Raw genomic sequence first — 17,757 nt, forward strand, 5'->3', positions numbered from 1 at the left:
CACTGGCAGTCACCTCAGTGAGCACAGCGGAGGAACGCGAGGCTCAGACTCGCAAAGTGACTGGCTCATGGACACACAGCAAATCGGTGGAACCGTCGACAGGTGGAGGGCCACCTGAGCCCTGCCGTGCCACCTCCGGGTCGCAGCCATACCCACCAGCGCTGGAGGCCAGGGGCCCGCGAGGGGTGAGGTTGGAGGTGGAGCGAGCTGGACCCCGGGGGTGGGGAAAGGGTCAGGGGGCGGCCCCATGACGTCATTTCCGGGGGTGGCGGGTATATAAGCGGCGCACACGCTTCAGCTACTGCTACTGCAGTGCTCCAGCTGGTGCGGGAGGCTCGCGGACAGACCGACGGACGCTCGCCGAGCGCCCCGCCCGCCGCCCGGCCCTGCCCACGCCGCCGCCATGCGCTGCGCCGCCGTCCTGGCGCTCCTGCTTTGCGCCGGGCAAGGTGAGCCCCGGCTCGGCCGAGGGGCCCCGGCGCCCCGCCTGCCCCGGTCCCCGCGCTGCTCCGCGCGTCCCCTCGGCGCGCCAGGTTTCAGCACCGCGGACAGCGCCGCCGCCTCCCGCCCGCCGCCTCCGCCTGGCCCCGCAGCGTGGTCTCCGCCCAGGCCCGAGGGACACCTGGGCTTGACTCCCAGCCCCACGGGACGGCCCCCGGCCGCCGCTCCCGCTCTGGGCTCCGGCCTCGAGCGCGTCCGGGCCCCGCGGGCTGCGCGCCTGGCCGGCCAAGGTCATTGGGGGGAGGGGGCGGGACGGCGCTCCTCAGCTCCCCCTCCCTCTGCGTCGGCTGGCCGGACTCCTGCCTCTCACAGCCCCCTCCCCAGCTCTTCCCCTCCGTCTGGGTCCCTCCCTGTCCCTGCATTCGTCCCACCCGGGTCCCCCGGCTCTACTGCTGGTGTTGCCATAGCACTTGCCTCCACGCGCCCTCTCCAGAGCAGCTTCCCAGGGGAGAGTCAGGGCCCCTCAGGGCAGCCTCTGGGGCCACCTCCTGGGAAGCCGGGCCTCTAATTTGGGTAGGGACAGTTTTGACAGGGAGTGCTGGGTGAGTGGCCCGCTCTGAACTCAGTCAGGAAGGACTGTGCTCCCCTGGGCACGGGGGAGTGACCCCAGTGCTCTCTCTTTCTTTCCAGTCACTGCCCTCCCTGTCAACAGCCCTGTGAATAAAGGGGACACCGAGGTAAGGAGGGGTGTTGGGGATGCCCTGGGATGGGGGAGGAGGTTCTGGTGGACACCTCGGGCCAGCTCTTGGGCAGCTGCAGGAGTGAGTTTGGCATATAGCCAAGAGCCAGCACTGCAGCTGCTGACCTGAGGACAGCTTGTAAAAGAAGATATCAGAGACTGCTCACTCTCCCTGCTGTCCTGCTGCGGGGACTTCCCCAGCGTTCTATGAGATTGGCCATGTGGCCAGAAGGGGCCTGTCTGATGGGGCCTAGGTGCCCGGTTGTTGTCCTGACGCCTACATCCACAGGCCTACCGTGGGCTGCTGGTGGCCTGGCTTGGTTGGGCTGTCCACAGACCTGCAAGGACAGCTGTCACCTGCCTGGCTCTGGCCTCCCCCTTTGCTCTCCCTCTCTCCCTCGCCCACCCAGCTCACTAGCACCCCTCCACTTCATAGGTACCTGGTGCCCCCAAGGGCCACAGTGGAAATATTTGGCGACGGTGCCAACTGGTCCCTGCCAGCTGGGGCTGATGGTGGAGGCCACCCAGGGAAGGACTTGGGTGGTCACCAGTGGGGGTTCCTGTGGCAGGAGGAAACACTCTGCACCAGAAGCATGCTTGGAGTTCATTCCCACCCGAGCCAGGGCTGGATTTCCAGTCTCCGGTGCTCATATCTCCACTTGAGCATCAGAGAGATGTCTACTGTTCACTTTGCAGGGCCCGTTCTCTTCAGAGGCTACAGATAAAACCAAAAACATCAAAAACATTTCAACTTCAAGGTGCTCAATTATGTTTCCTTTTTTTCCAGTTGCACAGGGGCCAGAATTTAAACCTCAGCTACTCATTTAGCTGTGCAACCTTGGAAACATTCCTTAGCTTCTGAGCTTCCCCTTTCTTCCCTTTCCCTTGAGGTGAGGCGTGTAGTACCCAGCACAGGGTTGGTCCTCAGAAAATGGCCACTGTTTCCCTACAGCTTCCCTTCTAGACCCCCCAGTCCTCTGGGACCCCTGCCCAGTTCCCTCACAGACTGGTGGCTCTCTGATATTCCCAGTGCGAGGTCAGGGTCCAGACTGCTGGGCGCTGCTGGCTAGATCCCGTTTGGGGGTCCACTCTGGTCACCGTGTCGTTCCAGCAGCCCAGGTTCATGAGCACAAGAGCAGCCGGTTGAGACCTGAGTGTTCCCTGGGAGGCGGTGACTGCACCCGCTGTGCAGCGCTTGCCAGGATGCCATCCCGCACCCTTGGGCTGGTTGCCTTGGCATCCCATAGACAAGACTTCCACCCCCTCGCTCCCCACCAGCGTTGCCTCAGGCAGTCTGACACCTGCTTCTCCACCAGCTCTAGGCTGCTGAAGCAGGTCTGAAGCTGTGAATTCCACCCTGGTGTGTGAGGCACTTCCCATTTTATAGACTGTTTCCCATCTGTGCCTCATTACCCTAGAAGGGTCCTGGGGAAGGCATTCTCACTCCTACTTTCCAGATGAGGCAACTGAGTCTCTTAAGCATACTTGCCTAAGACCACACAGCTAGGATACCACACTAGAGTTGGCATCATCGTCAAAGATTGTCCAGTTGTCAGATGCTTAGATTGACCAGCATCTTGCTGGACACTGCTTTCAGGTATAGGCTGCTATTGGCCTTGGATGGGTACCCAGATGTAGCTGATCTGTGCCCCACATCCAGCTGTACCCCTTGGGTAGATGTGAAACCAGACTATGAGACTGATAGTGCCTCCATGTGACAGCTTTGAGGGCATTGAGAGTCACACCTGGCAGAACCAGGGGAGGTCTTTGTTCTCCTCTGGGCAGTCTGGGAGGACTTCCTGGAGAAGCCGGCCCTTCGGCATCTGCAGGAGCGCAGCACTTTTTAAAGACATTCTTCCAGTTCCCAGAAGCAGTTCCTCATCCTAGGGAAGCAACCTTGGAATCGGCAGATGCCAGCCCCCATGATCTACCCTAGAGGGGAACCTGCTGGCCTGGCCATGCAGCTGGAGGGCCTGGCCCAGGGCAGGCACCACAGGAGGGTTAGCATGGCTATTACTGTTGGCCAAGGGCAGAGTCGTGCCCTGAGCCAGGCCTCCGTGGACTCTTGAGCACAAAAGCAGCTGCTCTTCTGTGCTCGCTGGGAGGGGCCGAGCCCCTTGTAAGCTGGTCCCAGCCCACCTCTGCTCCCCTTCCAGGTCATGAAGTGCATCGTCGAGGTCATCTCCGACACCCTGTCCAAGCCCAGCCCCACACCCGTCAGCCGGGAGTGTTTGGAGACTCTCAGAGGAGGTAGGGGCTGGCCTGGGGAGAGCAGCCACCTCCTGGGCTGGGATGCGTGCGTGGCTGGGGTGCAACATGTCACCCAGTGAGGACCTGCCTTGGCCGGTACTGTGCTGGGGCGTGAGGGGTGGGCAAGGAAGGGGTCACAGCCTTACGCTCCTGGAGCCTGTGGGCTAGCAGAGGGGACAGATTGGTCACTCGACTCCTGGGCAGAGTGAAACCAGGACAGGAACAGCAGGTCCGGACTGTGAGCTCCCTGTGAGGGGGTTCTGGGTGCTTTTCCAGGGTCAGAATAGCGTCTGGCCCCTGGCCCCTGGCGGTCAGCGTGCGGGTCTGTGGTGGCTGAAGGGTGCCGTGGGACCCGAGGAGGACCAAATCTTTCCCGCTATCAAGCCTTGGCCAGCTGCTGGGTGGCACTGTGAGCATCTGGGGAGGGGGCTTTAGAAGACTCGCTGGCCATCCAGAGGGGGGCAGTGGAGGACGGGCACTGGGGTGCAGAGGAGAGGCTGCAGCAGGAGGGATTAGAGAGACACTGGCATCCCCAGGGCCCGCTGTCCCTGGGCTGAGGTCCGTGGGGGCCCTGCCTGACCTTTCTAAGGTGCTAGAAAAGTGATGGACGGCTTGGAGGGGGGACAGTCTCCCAAGTGTCATCTCGGGATGCGATCTGACTGGCCGCCTGTCGGGGTTTCCAGAATAACTCCTTAGCACTCAGCTGAACGCTGATCTCCTCCTGACTGTTCTCTGGAAGCCACCCGTGACTGTGTCCTTTCCTGCAGATGAGCGGATCCTGTCCATCCTGCGGCACCAGAATTTACTGAAGGAGCTCCAAGACCTTGCTCTCCAAGGTATGCTCCAGTCACCTTACACATAATTCTGTGTAAATCCCATCAATTGAGAATCCGAAAATTGGGGAGGAAGGTTGGCAAAGGTCCTCTGGGGCACTCAGTTACTTGTTTTCAATCTCAGGGCAGCAAGGTAGGATCCCCTCTGCCACCTGGTTGAATCTGTTACTGATAGCATTAAAGGGATCACGGTTCAGAGAGGTTGAGTGGCCTGTCTAGGGCCACACAGTACACAGGAACAGCTCTCCGAATGCCGCCCGGCCTCTGGAGTTCAGCCATCTCAGGAGGTTGCTTTCAAGACTAGAATGCAGAGAGCTTTCCTTTTCCTTTCCTCTGAAAACTGAGAAGCCAGCTCTTCTCAAGGAGAGAGGAAGAAGGGCTCTTTCCCACCGCGAGCTTCTCTGCAGGGGCAGTGGTGGGGGCAGGCAGGGTCTTGTCTGCCCCAGGACATCAGCCAGACTTCAGCTGCCTCTGAGTGGGTGGGCTAATGCCGCGCCCTGGAGCAAGCCCCATCTCTCAGAGTGCGATGGCTTCCCAAGACATTAAGAGTCCACAGCTCCTGGGAATGGGTGGCTGAGAGGTGGCAAGTGCCTTGTCCCTGAGGGCGACCTGGCAGAGTGCTGGGCTAGAGGATTAGGCTCCCGCCACCCCCAGAGGTGGTCCCTTCAATCTTGATGGAAGGCGGCACTGACCCGGCACACGGGACCAGGCTCTGGCTGGGCTGCTCCTGGCTGACTCCTGAGAGAAGGGCCCCTTGTCTAGAGCAGGGCCATTGGCACCCTGGGCACCAACCCACGGTCTACTGTCTGTGAGCTGGGCCTCCCCTCCCTCCCTGTCCTCCCCCGCTCCCCCCAGGCCTGGGCTTGGGTCTGGTGGCACTGGTGGGGGCAGGAAGGCTGCTCCAGCTCGGGAAGGTGCCCCTCTGAGGCTGCTGGAGCAGACAGGCCGTGTGAGAATGGAGAGGTCAGCTCTGGGGAGGAAGCAAGAACCCGGCCCCCCAGCTCACCTGCGTCCTTCTCTGGCTGTCCCCCTGGGCGGCAGGCGCCAGAGATGAGGGTGCGGGGAGGAGGCGCGTTCTGGCCCCAATGACCCGGGCTGTGTCGTCATGGGTTCCTGGCTCAGGTTTCTGACTAAAAATTAAATATTTTAACTAAACGATAAATTTGAGATTAAACACTGACTAGCTAAAGTTATGTCATGAAATATAATGTCACCAGAGGCTCTTAGAGGGCAGGGGGTCCTGCATACCCGCACCCAGGCACGGGGCCCATGCGGTCGCTGCTGTCCATCCTGGTGCAGCCTCTGCCCACTCCTCCACGTCCTCTAGGCCCCTATGCTGTCCTGCGGCCCTGCCTGTCTTGGCACCTGCTGTGCGATGCCCCATGTATAGGTGACCCAGTGAGGAAGTGGCCCCAGAGCCCTGGGACTCACACCTTTCTGGGCCCAGGACTGCTCCCTGGCTCACAGCTGTCACAGATGTCCCCATAAGGGCAAAAGCCATCTCCAGCTGCAGAGCTGACCCCGCAGAGGGGCCAGTGCCCAGAGTGAGGCGTGGGTGTGGGGACAGTCAGGGCGGCTGCGGAAGCTAGGGCAGTGCGCGGCCGGGGCAGGACGGATGTGGACCCCAGCGGCCGACCCTGGGCTCAGGGCAAGCAGGGCTGGCTTCTCACGGGGCCTGGGCTGAGAGCACCCGGAGGAGACGAGCGGTCACTGTTGTTCCTGCTCCAGGTCCCTGAGCTACAGATCCTGAGGGTCCCTCACTCCCACTCCTGTCCCTGCAGCCCTCTGTCCCTCAGGGCCTTGGTGGTCCCACGACGCCCAGACAGGGCTCGCTGTCTTTTCCCAGTGCAGCATCTGAGTCTGTGGAGGTGGTGTGGCCGCCCGATGGCCCCAGACGAGGGTTGGGGGACCAACCTGCCACCCCTGGCTGAGACCCCTCGAGGTCTCACTGGGCAGGCCTGGAACATGACCCGCCCACTCCACATGGGGAAGTGGGGACCTTCGGCCTCCTGGACCCACAGAGTGGACCCAACCGGCCTCTCCGTCCTCCTCCCCAGGGGCCAAGGAGAGGGCGCAGCAGCACAAGAAGCACCGCAGCTTCGAGGAGGAGCTCTCGGAGGTCCTCGAGAGCCAGAGCGGCGAGGCCAAGCCCCAAGGTCAGTGCCAGCCCTGCTGGCCAGAGCGGGAGGGGCGGGGCCTCCCGAGGGGCAGGGCCTCCCCAGAGCCGGAGCCCCTCCAGCAGGCCACAGGCGGCAGCTCCTGTTCCCCTCCCCAAGGTGGGCTGCACACGGGTGGTCCCACGGCACAGCCACGGGTCCTGGCCGCGGTGTCCCACTGTCCATCCAGGTGCTGGGGCCCTGGGGGGGAGTTCTGTGGCCTGGCAGGTGGGTCCACCCAGTAGCCCCTGCACAGAGCTGGCCCACCCCTGCCCTCCCGGGATTTGGTGGCTCCTTAGAGTAGCCAATCTCAGGAGGGTGCGAGGAGCGGCCGGGACGCTGGGGATACCGGGTCCTCATTCTGGAAACCAGAGCACTGGGTGGGTTGAGGCTGCCGTGGCTCGGCCGGTGCCAGGCGGTCGCTGTCCTCCCACCTGGGGAGCCACAGGCCACCTTCAGGGCGCGGCTCTTTCATGGCCGTGGATGAGGCCGGTTCTAGGAGCGGGGGTCCCAGTGGCCCTGATCTGGGGCTGGGAGGGAGCCGGCAGGTCAGCCCAGCTGCCCGGAGCCTGGCCCACACTGTCCACCTGGCACCACTGGGTGCGGCTTGGACCCCCATCTTGGCTTCACGGGAACGAGTCTGGGTCTCCATGCAGGCCTGCCCTGGCCTCAGAGGGACATAGTGTGGCATCTGTGTGGGCACACGCACCCAGAGCTCAACGCAAGGGACCCTGAGCTGGCGTGTAGGGGTTGGGAGCGGGCTTAACTTGTGGCCTGCAGCCTGTGTGAGCAGTGGTCAGGCCGCCTCCCCTGTCTGCCGCTCAGTGTGTCCTGTGGGGTGAGCACGTGGGGTGAGCACGTGCCCAGCCCTGGGGACCTGCCGAAGCTCAAATGGTGGAACGCGCCTGGGGCCGCCTTGCTCAGTGGCGCTCACTCTAGCAATGATGGGGGCTTTTTGTCCTTGAGAAAATCCTGAGGAACTGAGCATTTTCACAGGGTGCGGGAGACAGAGGAGCCCCATATGGAGGGGAAAATGGAGTTGCAGTCATGGCGCCTCTTACACAGAGAGGTTAAGTGGTTTGCCCAAGATCACACAGCAGTTCAGTCAGTGTCCTAATTTTCATTTCAGGGTCTGTTGCTTTTTGTTTTGGGTTTTATTTTTAGTTTTTTAAAGTTACATCCTGTTTTAAGAGACAGAAATAAAAACCACAATCCAGGTATACTCAGATCAAGCCCAGAATGGAGGAGAACCCTAACTCTAGTCTCAGGCCGAGCTTCCTGGAAGCCAAGACACAGGATGACCACGACCGCAGGTGGCCTCCGGAAGGCCCCAGTACAGCTGTCCTCAGGGCCTAACTTCGCCCTGTTGTTTTTACAGAGGTGACAGAAGAACCATCCTGGAAAGGTGCTGCAGAGAGAAGAGATGCCCAAGAGGCAGAGCCGAGCCCCGAGGCCCCGGACACAGCCAGGCCCCCGGCCTTCCCTGAGCCTGGGCAGAGGGACAGCCAGGCCCTGGGGGAGGAGGCCCCTAACACCCAGCCACCAGCCAGCCTCGCAGGCCACAGGCGCTCGGGCCCGCAGGCTGTGGGGGACAGTGAGGGCCCCTCCCAGGGCCTGAGTGCAGAACAAGAGTCGCAGACAGAGGGAGAAGAGGAGGAGGCGGAGGGGGCAGAGAAGGCTTCCCCGGAGGAGGAAGGCCCCACTGCAGCATCTGAGCCCCAACAGAGCCTTGGCTACAAAGAGACACGGAAAGGCGAGAGTATGTATGACGGGGACCTGAACCAGCATGTCTGGGGGGGTGGGGTGGGAGGGAACCTCATCCTTAATCTTGTTCCATCTTCATCACAATCCTGAAAGGTAGGTATTAGGTCCATTTTCCAGACGGGGAAGTGGAGCTCAGAGTGATTAAGTAATTTTCCCAAAGTCACACAGCTAATTTGTAGTAAAAGTTGAAATTCCAACCCCAGTTTGTCTGACTTCCACACTATTCCTCTCCCCTGTTCCACACAGCACGCCCCTGGCCCAGGAGGCAAGAGGGGCATTGCAGGGTGGGTGGCCAGGCTCTGGGAACAGAGAGAGAGACAGAATGACAGGTGGGAGCAGGCTGATCTGGGGACAGCATTGTCTTCCGTGATGGGTCAGCTGACTCCCTGGCAGCCCCTGGGGGTGGCCTGCTGGGCCAGAGGCTTCTGGGCTAGGGGAGGAGCTGGCTCTGGCCCCCCACCCTGGAGCTCTGAGGGGTCTTGATGGGCAGGGCATCGGGGTGGCCCTGCCCTCCACGTGGACACTGTGCAAAGGCACGACCCTGAAAGCCAAGCCCGTGGCCTGACCGTGGCCCGCAGAGGCTGCTGGGCGGTGGGACGGGGAGCTGCTGGCCCTTACCTCCTGCTCTGTCACCTGCTCCAGGTCGGTCTGCAGCTCTGGTGGTGGATGGAGGCCCGAAGCCAGGGGCTGAGGAGGCCCGGCCCCCCGAGGGCCTGGGAGAGCGGCCCAGGCAGGAGGAGCAGGAGGAGGAGGACGCGGCAGGGGCCTCCCGAGGCCGGGCCGGGAAGAGCGGGGAGCAGGAGCCGCGGCCCTCCAGGGTGTGGGAGGAGGCCCCTCGGTGGAGCAAGATGGATCAGCTGGCCCAGGAGCTGACGGCAGGGAAGCGGCTGGACGGGGAGGATGAGGAGGACGACCCCGGCCCCGGCCCCGACCCCGACCGCTCCATGAAGCTCTCCTTCCGGGCCCGGGCCTTTGGCCCCAGGGGGCCTGGCCTGCAGCTGCGCCGAGGCTGGAGGCCATCCTCCCCAGAGGACAGTGTGGAGGCCGGCTTTCCCCTGCAGGCCCGAGGCTACCCCGAGGAGAAGAAGGAGGAGGAGGGCAGCGCCAACCGCAGGGCAGAGGTCAGAGCAGAGGTGGCTACGGGAGGGAGCGGCCCTGGCCAGGCCTGGGGACAGCTGCACTCGGACATCACTGCCCCCAGCAGGGGACCCAGACCCCTGGAATCTAGACCCAGAGGGGTGCGCAGCCAGGGACTCTCAGGGCTGGGGGTGCCCGGGCTCCCAGCGGGCACCTGGGGAACTGCCCGCAGCTGGCAGGAGACCTTCAGCCCGGCCTGGGAGCTGCTGGGCGCCCTGGGGAGTCTGAGCAGGTCAGAGAGTGACAGGTGCAGCTTTGGATAGAGAGCTTGGGGACAGGGGGCAGGACCGGCCTAGGGGTCCAGGCCCCGGCCATGTCTTGGCTCCCAGGAGGCCCGGGCGCACCCTCTTCCCATGATGGCGGAGGGGCAGGGTAGAGCCCGCTGGCCCTCGGGGCCTGTGTGAATGGGAGGGAGACCTGGCCTCTGCCCACAGGCCTGAGCCAGCCTCTCCCTGGCTCTCGGCCCTGGGCAGGTGGTGGCCCTCTGAGCCTCACGTCCCCACCCCCTTTCTGCCCACCTCAGCATCACAACTAGAGACCTCCATGCTTGGAATTGGGCCTCCCAGGGCCACTGGGATGCTGAGCAGGTGGTCAGTGCACAGCCGCCCAGGAGCTGGGCTCCCTGTCAGGCAGGAGACCCTGGTGGTACTTGATTCAAGCCTCAGTGCTCTGGGGACCACCAGGGACCAGAGCCCTCACCCCAAGTTTGTTCTCAGCCCACCCAGAAAAGTAGGGGCCCTTCTTTTGGTCCTGACCTCTCTGGACCTGGGTCTGGTCTTGGTGGTCTGAGAGGAAGACCCCTTGGAGCTGGGGCTGGAGGGGCAGGTACCCGTGTCCCCAGGACTGGGCGAAGGGCCCAGGAGCAGCCCCACCTCCAGGACAAGGGGAGCAGCCCCAGAAACGGCAGAATAATGAGGTGCCAGAGACTCTGCCAGCTTCCGGTCTCCACAGGCAGAGGGGGCCAGGGGGCAGGGTGGGGCAGTGGGGACCCCTGAGTCTTGTGGTCAAGGTGGGGTGGGGACCTCCTCCCCATCCAGGAGTCTTAGAAATTTCCGCATTGGCTGCCTGTCAAGCCAGTGGCTCAGGCTGGGGTGTGGACTGAGGCAGGAGGATCACAAGTTTGACACCAGCCTGGGCAAATCAGTGACAGCCAGTTTCAAAATACAATTAAAAAAAGGTGGGGGGGTGGCTGGGCATGGCCAGGGGTAAGCACTTCCCAACACAGAATGGCCCTGGGCTCCACCCCAGCTCTGCAGAAAAGAACACCCCAAAAGAATGAACTCACCCCCCAGGGCCCCTCAAGGTCAAGGGGGCTCTAGGTCCCCATTTCCAAGGCAACAGTTGTCAGCATCCCATGAACTGGGCCCAGGTGGGCCGTGGTGTGGGACCTTGGAAGTCCACCCCCAGGGCAGGGGCAGAGAGGTGGCTTCCTAACCAGGCTCCGAGTGGGGGGTGTGCCCTTGGTGGGTCCTGCTCCGAGAGGACTGGCAGTTCTGGGAGATGGGCCCAGAGCAGGGCTCAGAGGAGGGTCCCTTGCTCCCCTGAACCACCCTGGCAGCCGGAACTCAGGGTCCCCCTGAGGTCAGGAACAGGCCCAGCCTTAGCAGGTGGACATGGTGTCTGTCAGTGTCCAGCCCGTGCTGCAGTCCCCACGGCCCCCTCAGGTATGGAGGCTGCGGAAGACAGTCCCACGCCCAGCCTGGCCACCCGGAGAGCTGTCGCCCATGGTCTGGGCCAAGGGAGGGTCCCTTAAGGGAACCAGGGCTTCATGGTCCACGTACCCTGAAAGAACAGACTCCGTCTGCCTGGACCATTGAGAGGGAGCAGGGCTGCACCCAGGCAGGCTGCACCCAGGGCCTCTGCTTCCCGCCTGCCCACTGGCCCTCAGGCAAGCCCCCAGCGTGGTGCCATGTCCCCGCGGTGCAGATGAGACTCCCCGGCAGAGCCACCTGTCCAAGGCCATGCAGCCAACCAGCAGCCACCAGCCCTGCTAACTGTCCTGTTGATCCCACAGCACAGGCCAGCTCCCAATGACCCTGACCTTCTCTCCTAGGACCAGGAGCTGGAGAGCCTCTCGGCCATCGAGGCAGAGCTGGAGAGGGTGGCACACCAGCTGCAGGCACTGCGGCGGGGCTGAGGCGCCGGCCAGCCAGAGCCCCTGGCACCCGTGGGCCTGGCTTTCTTGTCCCCTCTACAGGTCCTGCCCAGACGGCCAGGACGCTGCTTCCGGTAGGGAGGTGGCCTCTGGCAGCCCGGGGCACCCTGCCCCCCCACGCTCCTTCCCCTCCCTCCTGCCCCGCCCTGGCCTCCTGTGGAGTGGCCACGCTCTCCACGCAGACCCTGCTCTCTGAACACAGGCAGCTTTCTAGAAGCCCCTCCACGTTCACAGCCCCGGGCACAGAGGCAATAACTTCTGAGCTTTCGGTGAAAGCTGAAAACTCCTGACTAGAATACGTTCTGTATAGAGTTCATCTAAGGAAAAATAAAACCTGCTCTGGGCTCTTTCCTTTTTCTTTGAATTTTTTTTCCCCCTCAACTCCCAGTGGACACACAGGATTTGAGCAAAGGGACAGGGGAGTTTCAGTCCGTCTGGGCCTCTTTGGGCCACTTCTTAGCTGTGGGATCTTAGGCAGGTGGCTTTGTACTCCTGGTCCTCAGTCTCCCCATCTGTAAAATGGGGAAGCTGATCTGCCTCGAAGCGGTTTTGTGTGGATGAAGTGACACTTGTCACTCTGTCTTAACCGCACCTGAGCTGGGCCGTGTGGAGGTGAGGCCAGGCTGGGACACAGACTCTGCTTTCTGAGCTAGTCCCTGGTCACCTGTGGGCTGGATAGAGACCCTGACGGCCCCAGTTGGTGCCTTCCCCAAGCCACATGCACCGGGCTGGCTTTGGACTTCCCGTCGAGAGCTTCTGAGCTGCAGGCTGCTCTTGGCCGAATCCAACTCTGCCTGCCCTGATTGCTGGCCTGTAGTGTGCCTAGGACTGGGGCTGTCGGAAGCCCTCGTGCATGTAACAGTTCATGAGAGCACCGTGGGTCTTGTTCTGCTTCAAGAATGAGAAACCGAGGCAGAGAAGGTGAAATGCTCCGAGTCACAGGCAGGAGGGAAGCCCCCAGCACTGAGCCCGGCTGTGCAGGATGATGCCATCAGGCCAGGCGGCACTGCAACTGGGCCCAGCTGGCGGGGCAGGGCCCGTCATTCAGTTGTCCGTCAAACATTCGTGCACGGCTGCCTTGGGCCTCATGGGCCTGGCACGAGGAGGGGACTGGCATAAACCCTGGCTCTGAGAAGCCCGCTGCCCAGTGGGGAAAGCTGGACCGTCCACAGCCAATGCCACCCACTGGGACAAACGTATGGTCAGCAGGAGGGAGCACAAGCCCATGTCCCTCTGCTGAGGCCAACCCTGCAGGAGGCAGAGGAGGCCAGGTTCAAGCACGGTTTGACTGGACTGGCATTGGTCTTGGACAGGCCTGTCACCTCTCCAGGTGGCAGTTCTGGGGCTAAGATCCCTGGTCTGTGCACCTAGGGTGAGATGCGCAGGAAGGACGGTGAGACCCTGCAGGATGGCGACCTTGGCAGGGGCCTGCCTGGTTCTCCCCTGCCAGGGCCAGGACGGCTGCCCACCCAAGTGAGGCTCACAGGCATTGGTGACACCTGCGGGGACCTAGAGCCACGTTCAGAGGGCCAGCTGGGATTTTTTTCTTGGTACTGGAATTGAACCCAGGGCTGCTTCCCCCTGAGGTACACTCCTAGTCTTTTATTCTGAGACAGGGTCTAAGTTGCTAAATTGCTGAGGCTGGCCTTGAACTTGGGATCCTCCTGCCTCAGTCTCCCGAGCCCCTGGGATGACAGGCATGCAGCACTGTGCCCAGTACTAGGTGGGATTCCGTAGTTCTCTGTCGGGTCAGTCTGCACAGCATATTGGTGGCGAGAACTCGGGTTTGGGCCTTAGGCTCCAGGCATCCCCCGTCCAACCAGTAACTAGCCGAAGAGCTCAGCAGCTTCCTGGGTCTCAGAGCCTCCATCTCAGCATCCGTAAATGGGGGTGATCCTTGCTATCTCCTTACCAGACGATGCTAAAGCCTGGAGAGGGACATGGTGAGCCAGAAAACCAGGACTACAGTGGCAGAGCTGTCTGGGGGGCTCAGGAAGCCAGGCTGCCCGCTGCTGCCAATGCCCACCCCTGGGGCACAAAGGCACCCCTCTGCATGGCTGTGGCTCTGTGGCGTGTATCTCCTCCCATGTTGTAGCTTCCCCGCGGCAACGGCTACAGAATAGCAAACAGCACCAGCTGCATTTCTAGGCCATCAGCAATCAAGACACCCACTACCAAGATGAGCTGGTAAGGAGATAGCACAGGGTCTCCTTGTCCCCAGAATAACCCATCCCAAAGACAAGCCAGCTGAAAAGAGCCAGGAGGGAAGCATGATGTTCTCAGAGTGACGCGTGGGCTGTGGTCTGGACGTACAGACTAAGCGCAGCCCAGGGTGGATTCTGGTAGAGCTGCTGGCGAACAGGGTTGGTCACCCAGCACAGTGTGGGCACTACCATGACACCCTGGGGAAAACCCAGCCTGAGCAGCTTGTCCCGAGTGACACCCTGCAGGAGGGCAGCCCCCTCAAGATGCCAGGTTTCAGCTGACTTGGGCAGTAAAGAGAAAATGCAACCATTTCTGGAAAGGCCCAGCTGGACACAACCAGAAGGAAGAGGACCCAAGCAGCAGAGGCCCTGCTGCCCAGCGAACCAGCAGCCACGTCCACGCTGGCCACGCTGTGTGTAGAGAAGCAGAGGCACAGACCCTGACTGTGAGGGGGACCTGAGGCACGAGCCTTGGTCACCCCACACTGGCTGGGCGGGAGTGTGTGCAGTGGGCGTGGCCAGGCTGGCCACGGAGGTGGAGACCCAGGGCTGCCCTCCAGGGGGGCTCCTGTCTGCCCCAGGGAAGCCCACGTGGAGCTGCCGGCACCCAGCTCCGGGGCTCGGGGTCCCAGGGCCAGCGCGCTGCGGTACAGACCAGGAGAGGAGCTGCTGGGGTCCCACTGGGTCCGTGATCCGTTTCCAAGGGACAGACCAGAGGGAAGACACAAAGCCTAGGGCCATCAGTGAGGCGGGGTGAGGCCATGCGATGGCTCTCTGTGGCCAGCAGCCAGCAAGAATGCCCAAGAGCCAATGATGTCTTCCAGGCTGGAGACTCAGGTCCCTTGGTCTCAGAGTGACCGTCTAGCCAGCACCAGTCACTCTGCAGTCGGCCAGAAGGGCTGTCAGTCAGCCTGCTGTGAAGCCCACTTGGTGGCCTCTGAGGACCCTTTGTTGCTAGGGTTACAGCATGGGCAGGCTCGTGCCAGATGCCCAGAGCCCCTTGAGGCTTCAGGGGCATCTGACTGCCACAAATGGCGCTGGGGACCCCAAGTCAGCCCCACCCACCATGCACTGCAAAGCCACACTTGCAGGACACCAGGGACGACGACCCTAGTCTAAGACAGACACCAGAGCTGGCATTTGGGCATGATGTGTATGCAGTCACTCTGTCCTGGGAAGTGTCCTCAGGCAGAGATGGAGGCCATGCCTCTGGGCCCAGGACAGAGCAGGCCGTGCAGGCGACTCCAAGGCTCAGCTCTGTGTGGTCTGCCACCTGCTCCGCTGCCCCTCAGCAGCCCTGTCCCCTGAACACCAGCAAGATGGGAAGCCCCGGGGCTGACGTGCTGGCCAACTCGGAAACAGAAGCCTGGGTGTGAGTCCGGCCGTCCCAGGCTGCTGGCGGGGCTGGCCTCTGCCTAGCGGGGTCCTCCTGTGGGGCCAGCTCTTACCACCCACCTCCTCAGTGGGCCTGTCTCCCCGACACCCGGCCCCAAGGCCAAGGCCAGCAAGGCCTCAGGGGAACCAAGTGGGGACAGCACCCTGGGACCAACAAGGACAGTGTGCGCATGGGGCATTTAGAGGCAGGTCTCTCACCTGGCTACCGAGGGGTGGTTGGCGTCCCCTCACCATCCATAGTGCCCATCCATGCTCCAGGTTGCCAATGGCTTCCACCAGCCTGAGGTTGGTCCTGAACAGTCCCTAGGCCTTCACAAGACCAACTCCATGGGGGGAACCAACTGCCCCACTCACCACTGCGTGGAGGCCAGAGGAGGGCCATAGCGCCAGAAGGCAGTTCCCCGACAGCCAGCCCTGGACGCTACCCACGTGACCTGGACTGACCAGAGGGACAGACATGCAGGTCGTCGGGGTCCTCCAGGCAGCGGGGGCTGGGACTCTGCCTCAGGAGGCCACACTGTGGGAGGTGACAGAACAGGAGCCACACCCAGAGACATGTGGGAAATGCAGGTTGATCTCAGTAGTTTATTTTGAAGACAAAGCAGTGCAAGAGGCTGCCACGCGTCCCGTGTCCCGGGCTCGGGGTCAGGTCCAGGACAGGTGACGAGCAGACATCCACCAGGGTCAACGCTCAGGTCCTGTAAACGTGGCCAGTCCTGGGCCATTCTGAGGAGGCCAGGCAGCTGCCCAAAGGAAGGTCCCTGCCCCGAGTGCCGGGCTCAGCGGCTCTCCAGGGCCCTCGGCACTCCCTCCAGTGTCCTCCATCCCACTGGACCATGCGGGACAGCTCAGTGGCCCTTCTCTTCCCAAGTGAACTGCACTTCATGACACGAGATCATGCTGGGCCCAGGCCCCTCACTGGGCTGCACCCTCGGTGGCCCCTCCTGCGGACTGGGTCAGCCAGTGGTGGCCTGCTGCTGTGGCGAGCGGGTCTGGGGTGGTGTGGCTGTCTTAGTGCCCACTGTGTGCAGGAGTGAACCGCAGGGCAGCCTCCTCCTGCCCAGGAAGAGGGACCCCTCTGGCCAGGATTCCCAGCAAAGGCTCCTGCCTGTCCTCCGGGGTGCTGGGGGAGCAGCAGGCTGCCCAGGGGGCAGGACACCGAGCACCAGCTGCCCTGCCCTGCCCTGCCCCTGACTGCCCTCTGGAGAGAGGGGATCTAGGAGGAGACTGGGGGAGTGGTCCTGGGCAAGCCAGCAGCCCCCCTGGGTCCAGGGAACAACAGTGCTAGGTGGGACCCTGGGAGGGACCTGGTGGCCCCCAGGGAGCAGTGAGGAGTGGCAGCGACCCAGGACATGGGCCTCAGCCCACTGGAAACTTCCTCTTCTCCCGTGGGCAGGGGTCAGAGCCTCACACAGCTCCCCCCAAGGGCCTGTCGTCCTTTGGCTTTGGGGAGGGGCCAGCAGCAGCCCGGGGGGTCGGCTTGGAAGGGCTAAGGTGGACAGGGAGGGGAGGGTCAGGGGCGTGGGTGGACTTGGAAGAAGGGGAACCATTCTCGGCGTTCTGCTGGGCCACAGCCCAGGAGCGGGCCTCCCTCCAGGGTCCCAGAGCCTGGTCCACAGCAGCCGTGGGGACAGACAGACGGATGTGCACACGCTCCTAGCACCACCCACTCATGCACACACACCCACATTCAGACCTAGTGTTGAAACTCAGCGGTGTCAACTCCGACGAGATCCGCAGGCGGGAAGCAGGGTCCCTGTCCCCGAGGCTGTTCCCTTCCATCTCCCCCCTCATTTAGACCATGACATCAGAAAATCAGGTTAAAAATTAAAAAAAGCATCAGATCATCGGGAATTCTGAGTAGCGTCCGTTGGGGGCCGATGCCCAGTGGCGTGCTCCGCCACCCTTTGGGTCCTGGCTCTGTGGCTACTGCGAGGAGGCCTTGGTGGTCAGGGAGGCCACGCAGTGCTGCTGGAAGCTGGGGGACACGCCCGCGGTGCAGCCCAGTCTCTGGTGTGGCAGCTTGGCAGCGCTGCCTGCGCCCGCCTCGGCCTCGGTCTTCCAGGGCGCGTCCTGGCCCAGCATGCAGCAGCCCGGGCTGGCGCTGCACGTCCGCTCTCCTGCCAGGCTGCCCGCCTGCTCAGCCAGGAGCCTGCTGTGTCTCAGCGGGGCCGCGTCCCCCGCGGCGGCTGCACCCGTGCTCTGGCCCTGCAGGACGGTGGCAATGTGGTTCAGGAGGTCTGAGAAGAACTCGCTCACGCCCTCGTAGCCTGGGGTGGAGACAGACAGCGCAGGTCAGCCGGGGAGCTGGGGAGCGGGGACAGGCCGACCAGCGACCAGGTCACTCCCGTGGGGCCAAGGGCTGACCCTGACCCTGAGAAGTGGTGAGCCACTGTGAAGTGGTGAGCACCTGTCCAGCCACTGCCATGGTGTGGATAAGGGTCCCCTGAAGGCCCGCGTGCTGGAGGTGGGGGACCTGAGGGGTGGCACCTAGTGGGAGGTCTCTGGTCATGGGGGACCTAGAAAGGGGTACAGGGACCTGGCACCCTCCACCTCCCCCCCTCCCCTAGACACTAGGAGAATGCGCTTCCTTTGCCTTGTGTCCTCCACCCCATGATATGCTGCTCTGCCACAGGCCCCAGAGCCACAGAGCAGACTGAAACCTCCCAACTGTGAGTGCAAA

General features: G+C 62.6%; 2 protein-coding genes across 4 annotated transcripts in view; one reads left to right on the top strand and one right to left on the bottom strand.

Moving 5' to 3' along the window:
- The first annotated feature begins 247 nt into the window (after positions 1 to 247).
- Positions 248 to 11,707, top strand: CHGA (chromogranin A). The gene is made up of 7 exons (XM_081293242.1): positions 248 to 449; positions 1,132 to 1,178; positions 3,337 to 3,430; positions 4,198 to 4,266; positions 6,321 to 6,419; positions 8,826 to 9,304; positions 11,374 to 11,707. The coding sequence occupies exons 1-7, from the start codon at positions 404 to 406 to the stop codon at positions 11,455 to 11,457; spliced, it is 918 nt and encodes a 305-aa protein (XP_081149368.1). The 5' UTR covers positions 248 to 403; the 3' UTR covers positions 11,458 to 11,707.
- A 3,932-nt stretch (positions 11,708 to 15,639) lies between these two features.
- ITPK1 (inositol-tetrakisphosphate 1-kinase) overlaps positions 15,640 to 17,757 on the bottom strand; it is a 135,243-nt gene continuing 133,125 nt past the window's right edge. For all 3 annotated transcript variants that reach the window (XM_081289375.1, XM_081289377.1, XM_081289376.1), the window contains one exon: positions 15,640 to 17,344. In XM_081289375.1, coding sequence (XP_081145501.1) covers positions 17,001 to 17,344 — 344 coding nt within the window. In that variant the 3' untranslated portion in view covers positions 15,640 to 17,000. The remainder of the gene's footprint in view (positions 17,345 to 17,757) is intronic.

This window comes from Spermophilus citellus, assembly GCF_964194105.1.
Source record: "Spermophilus citellus genome assembly, chromosome: 4".
NCBI classification, from domain to species: Eukaryota; Metazoa; Chordata; class Mammalia; order Rodentia; family Sciuridae; genus Spermophilus; species Spermophilus citellus.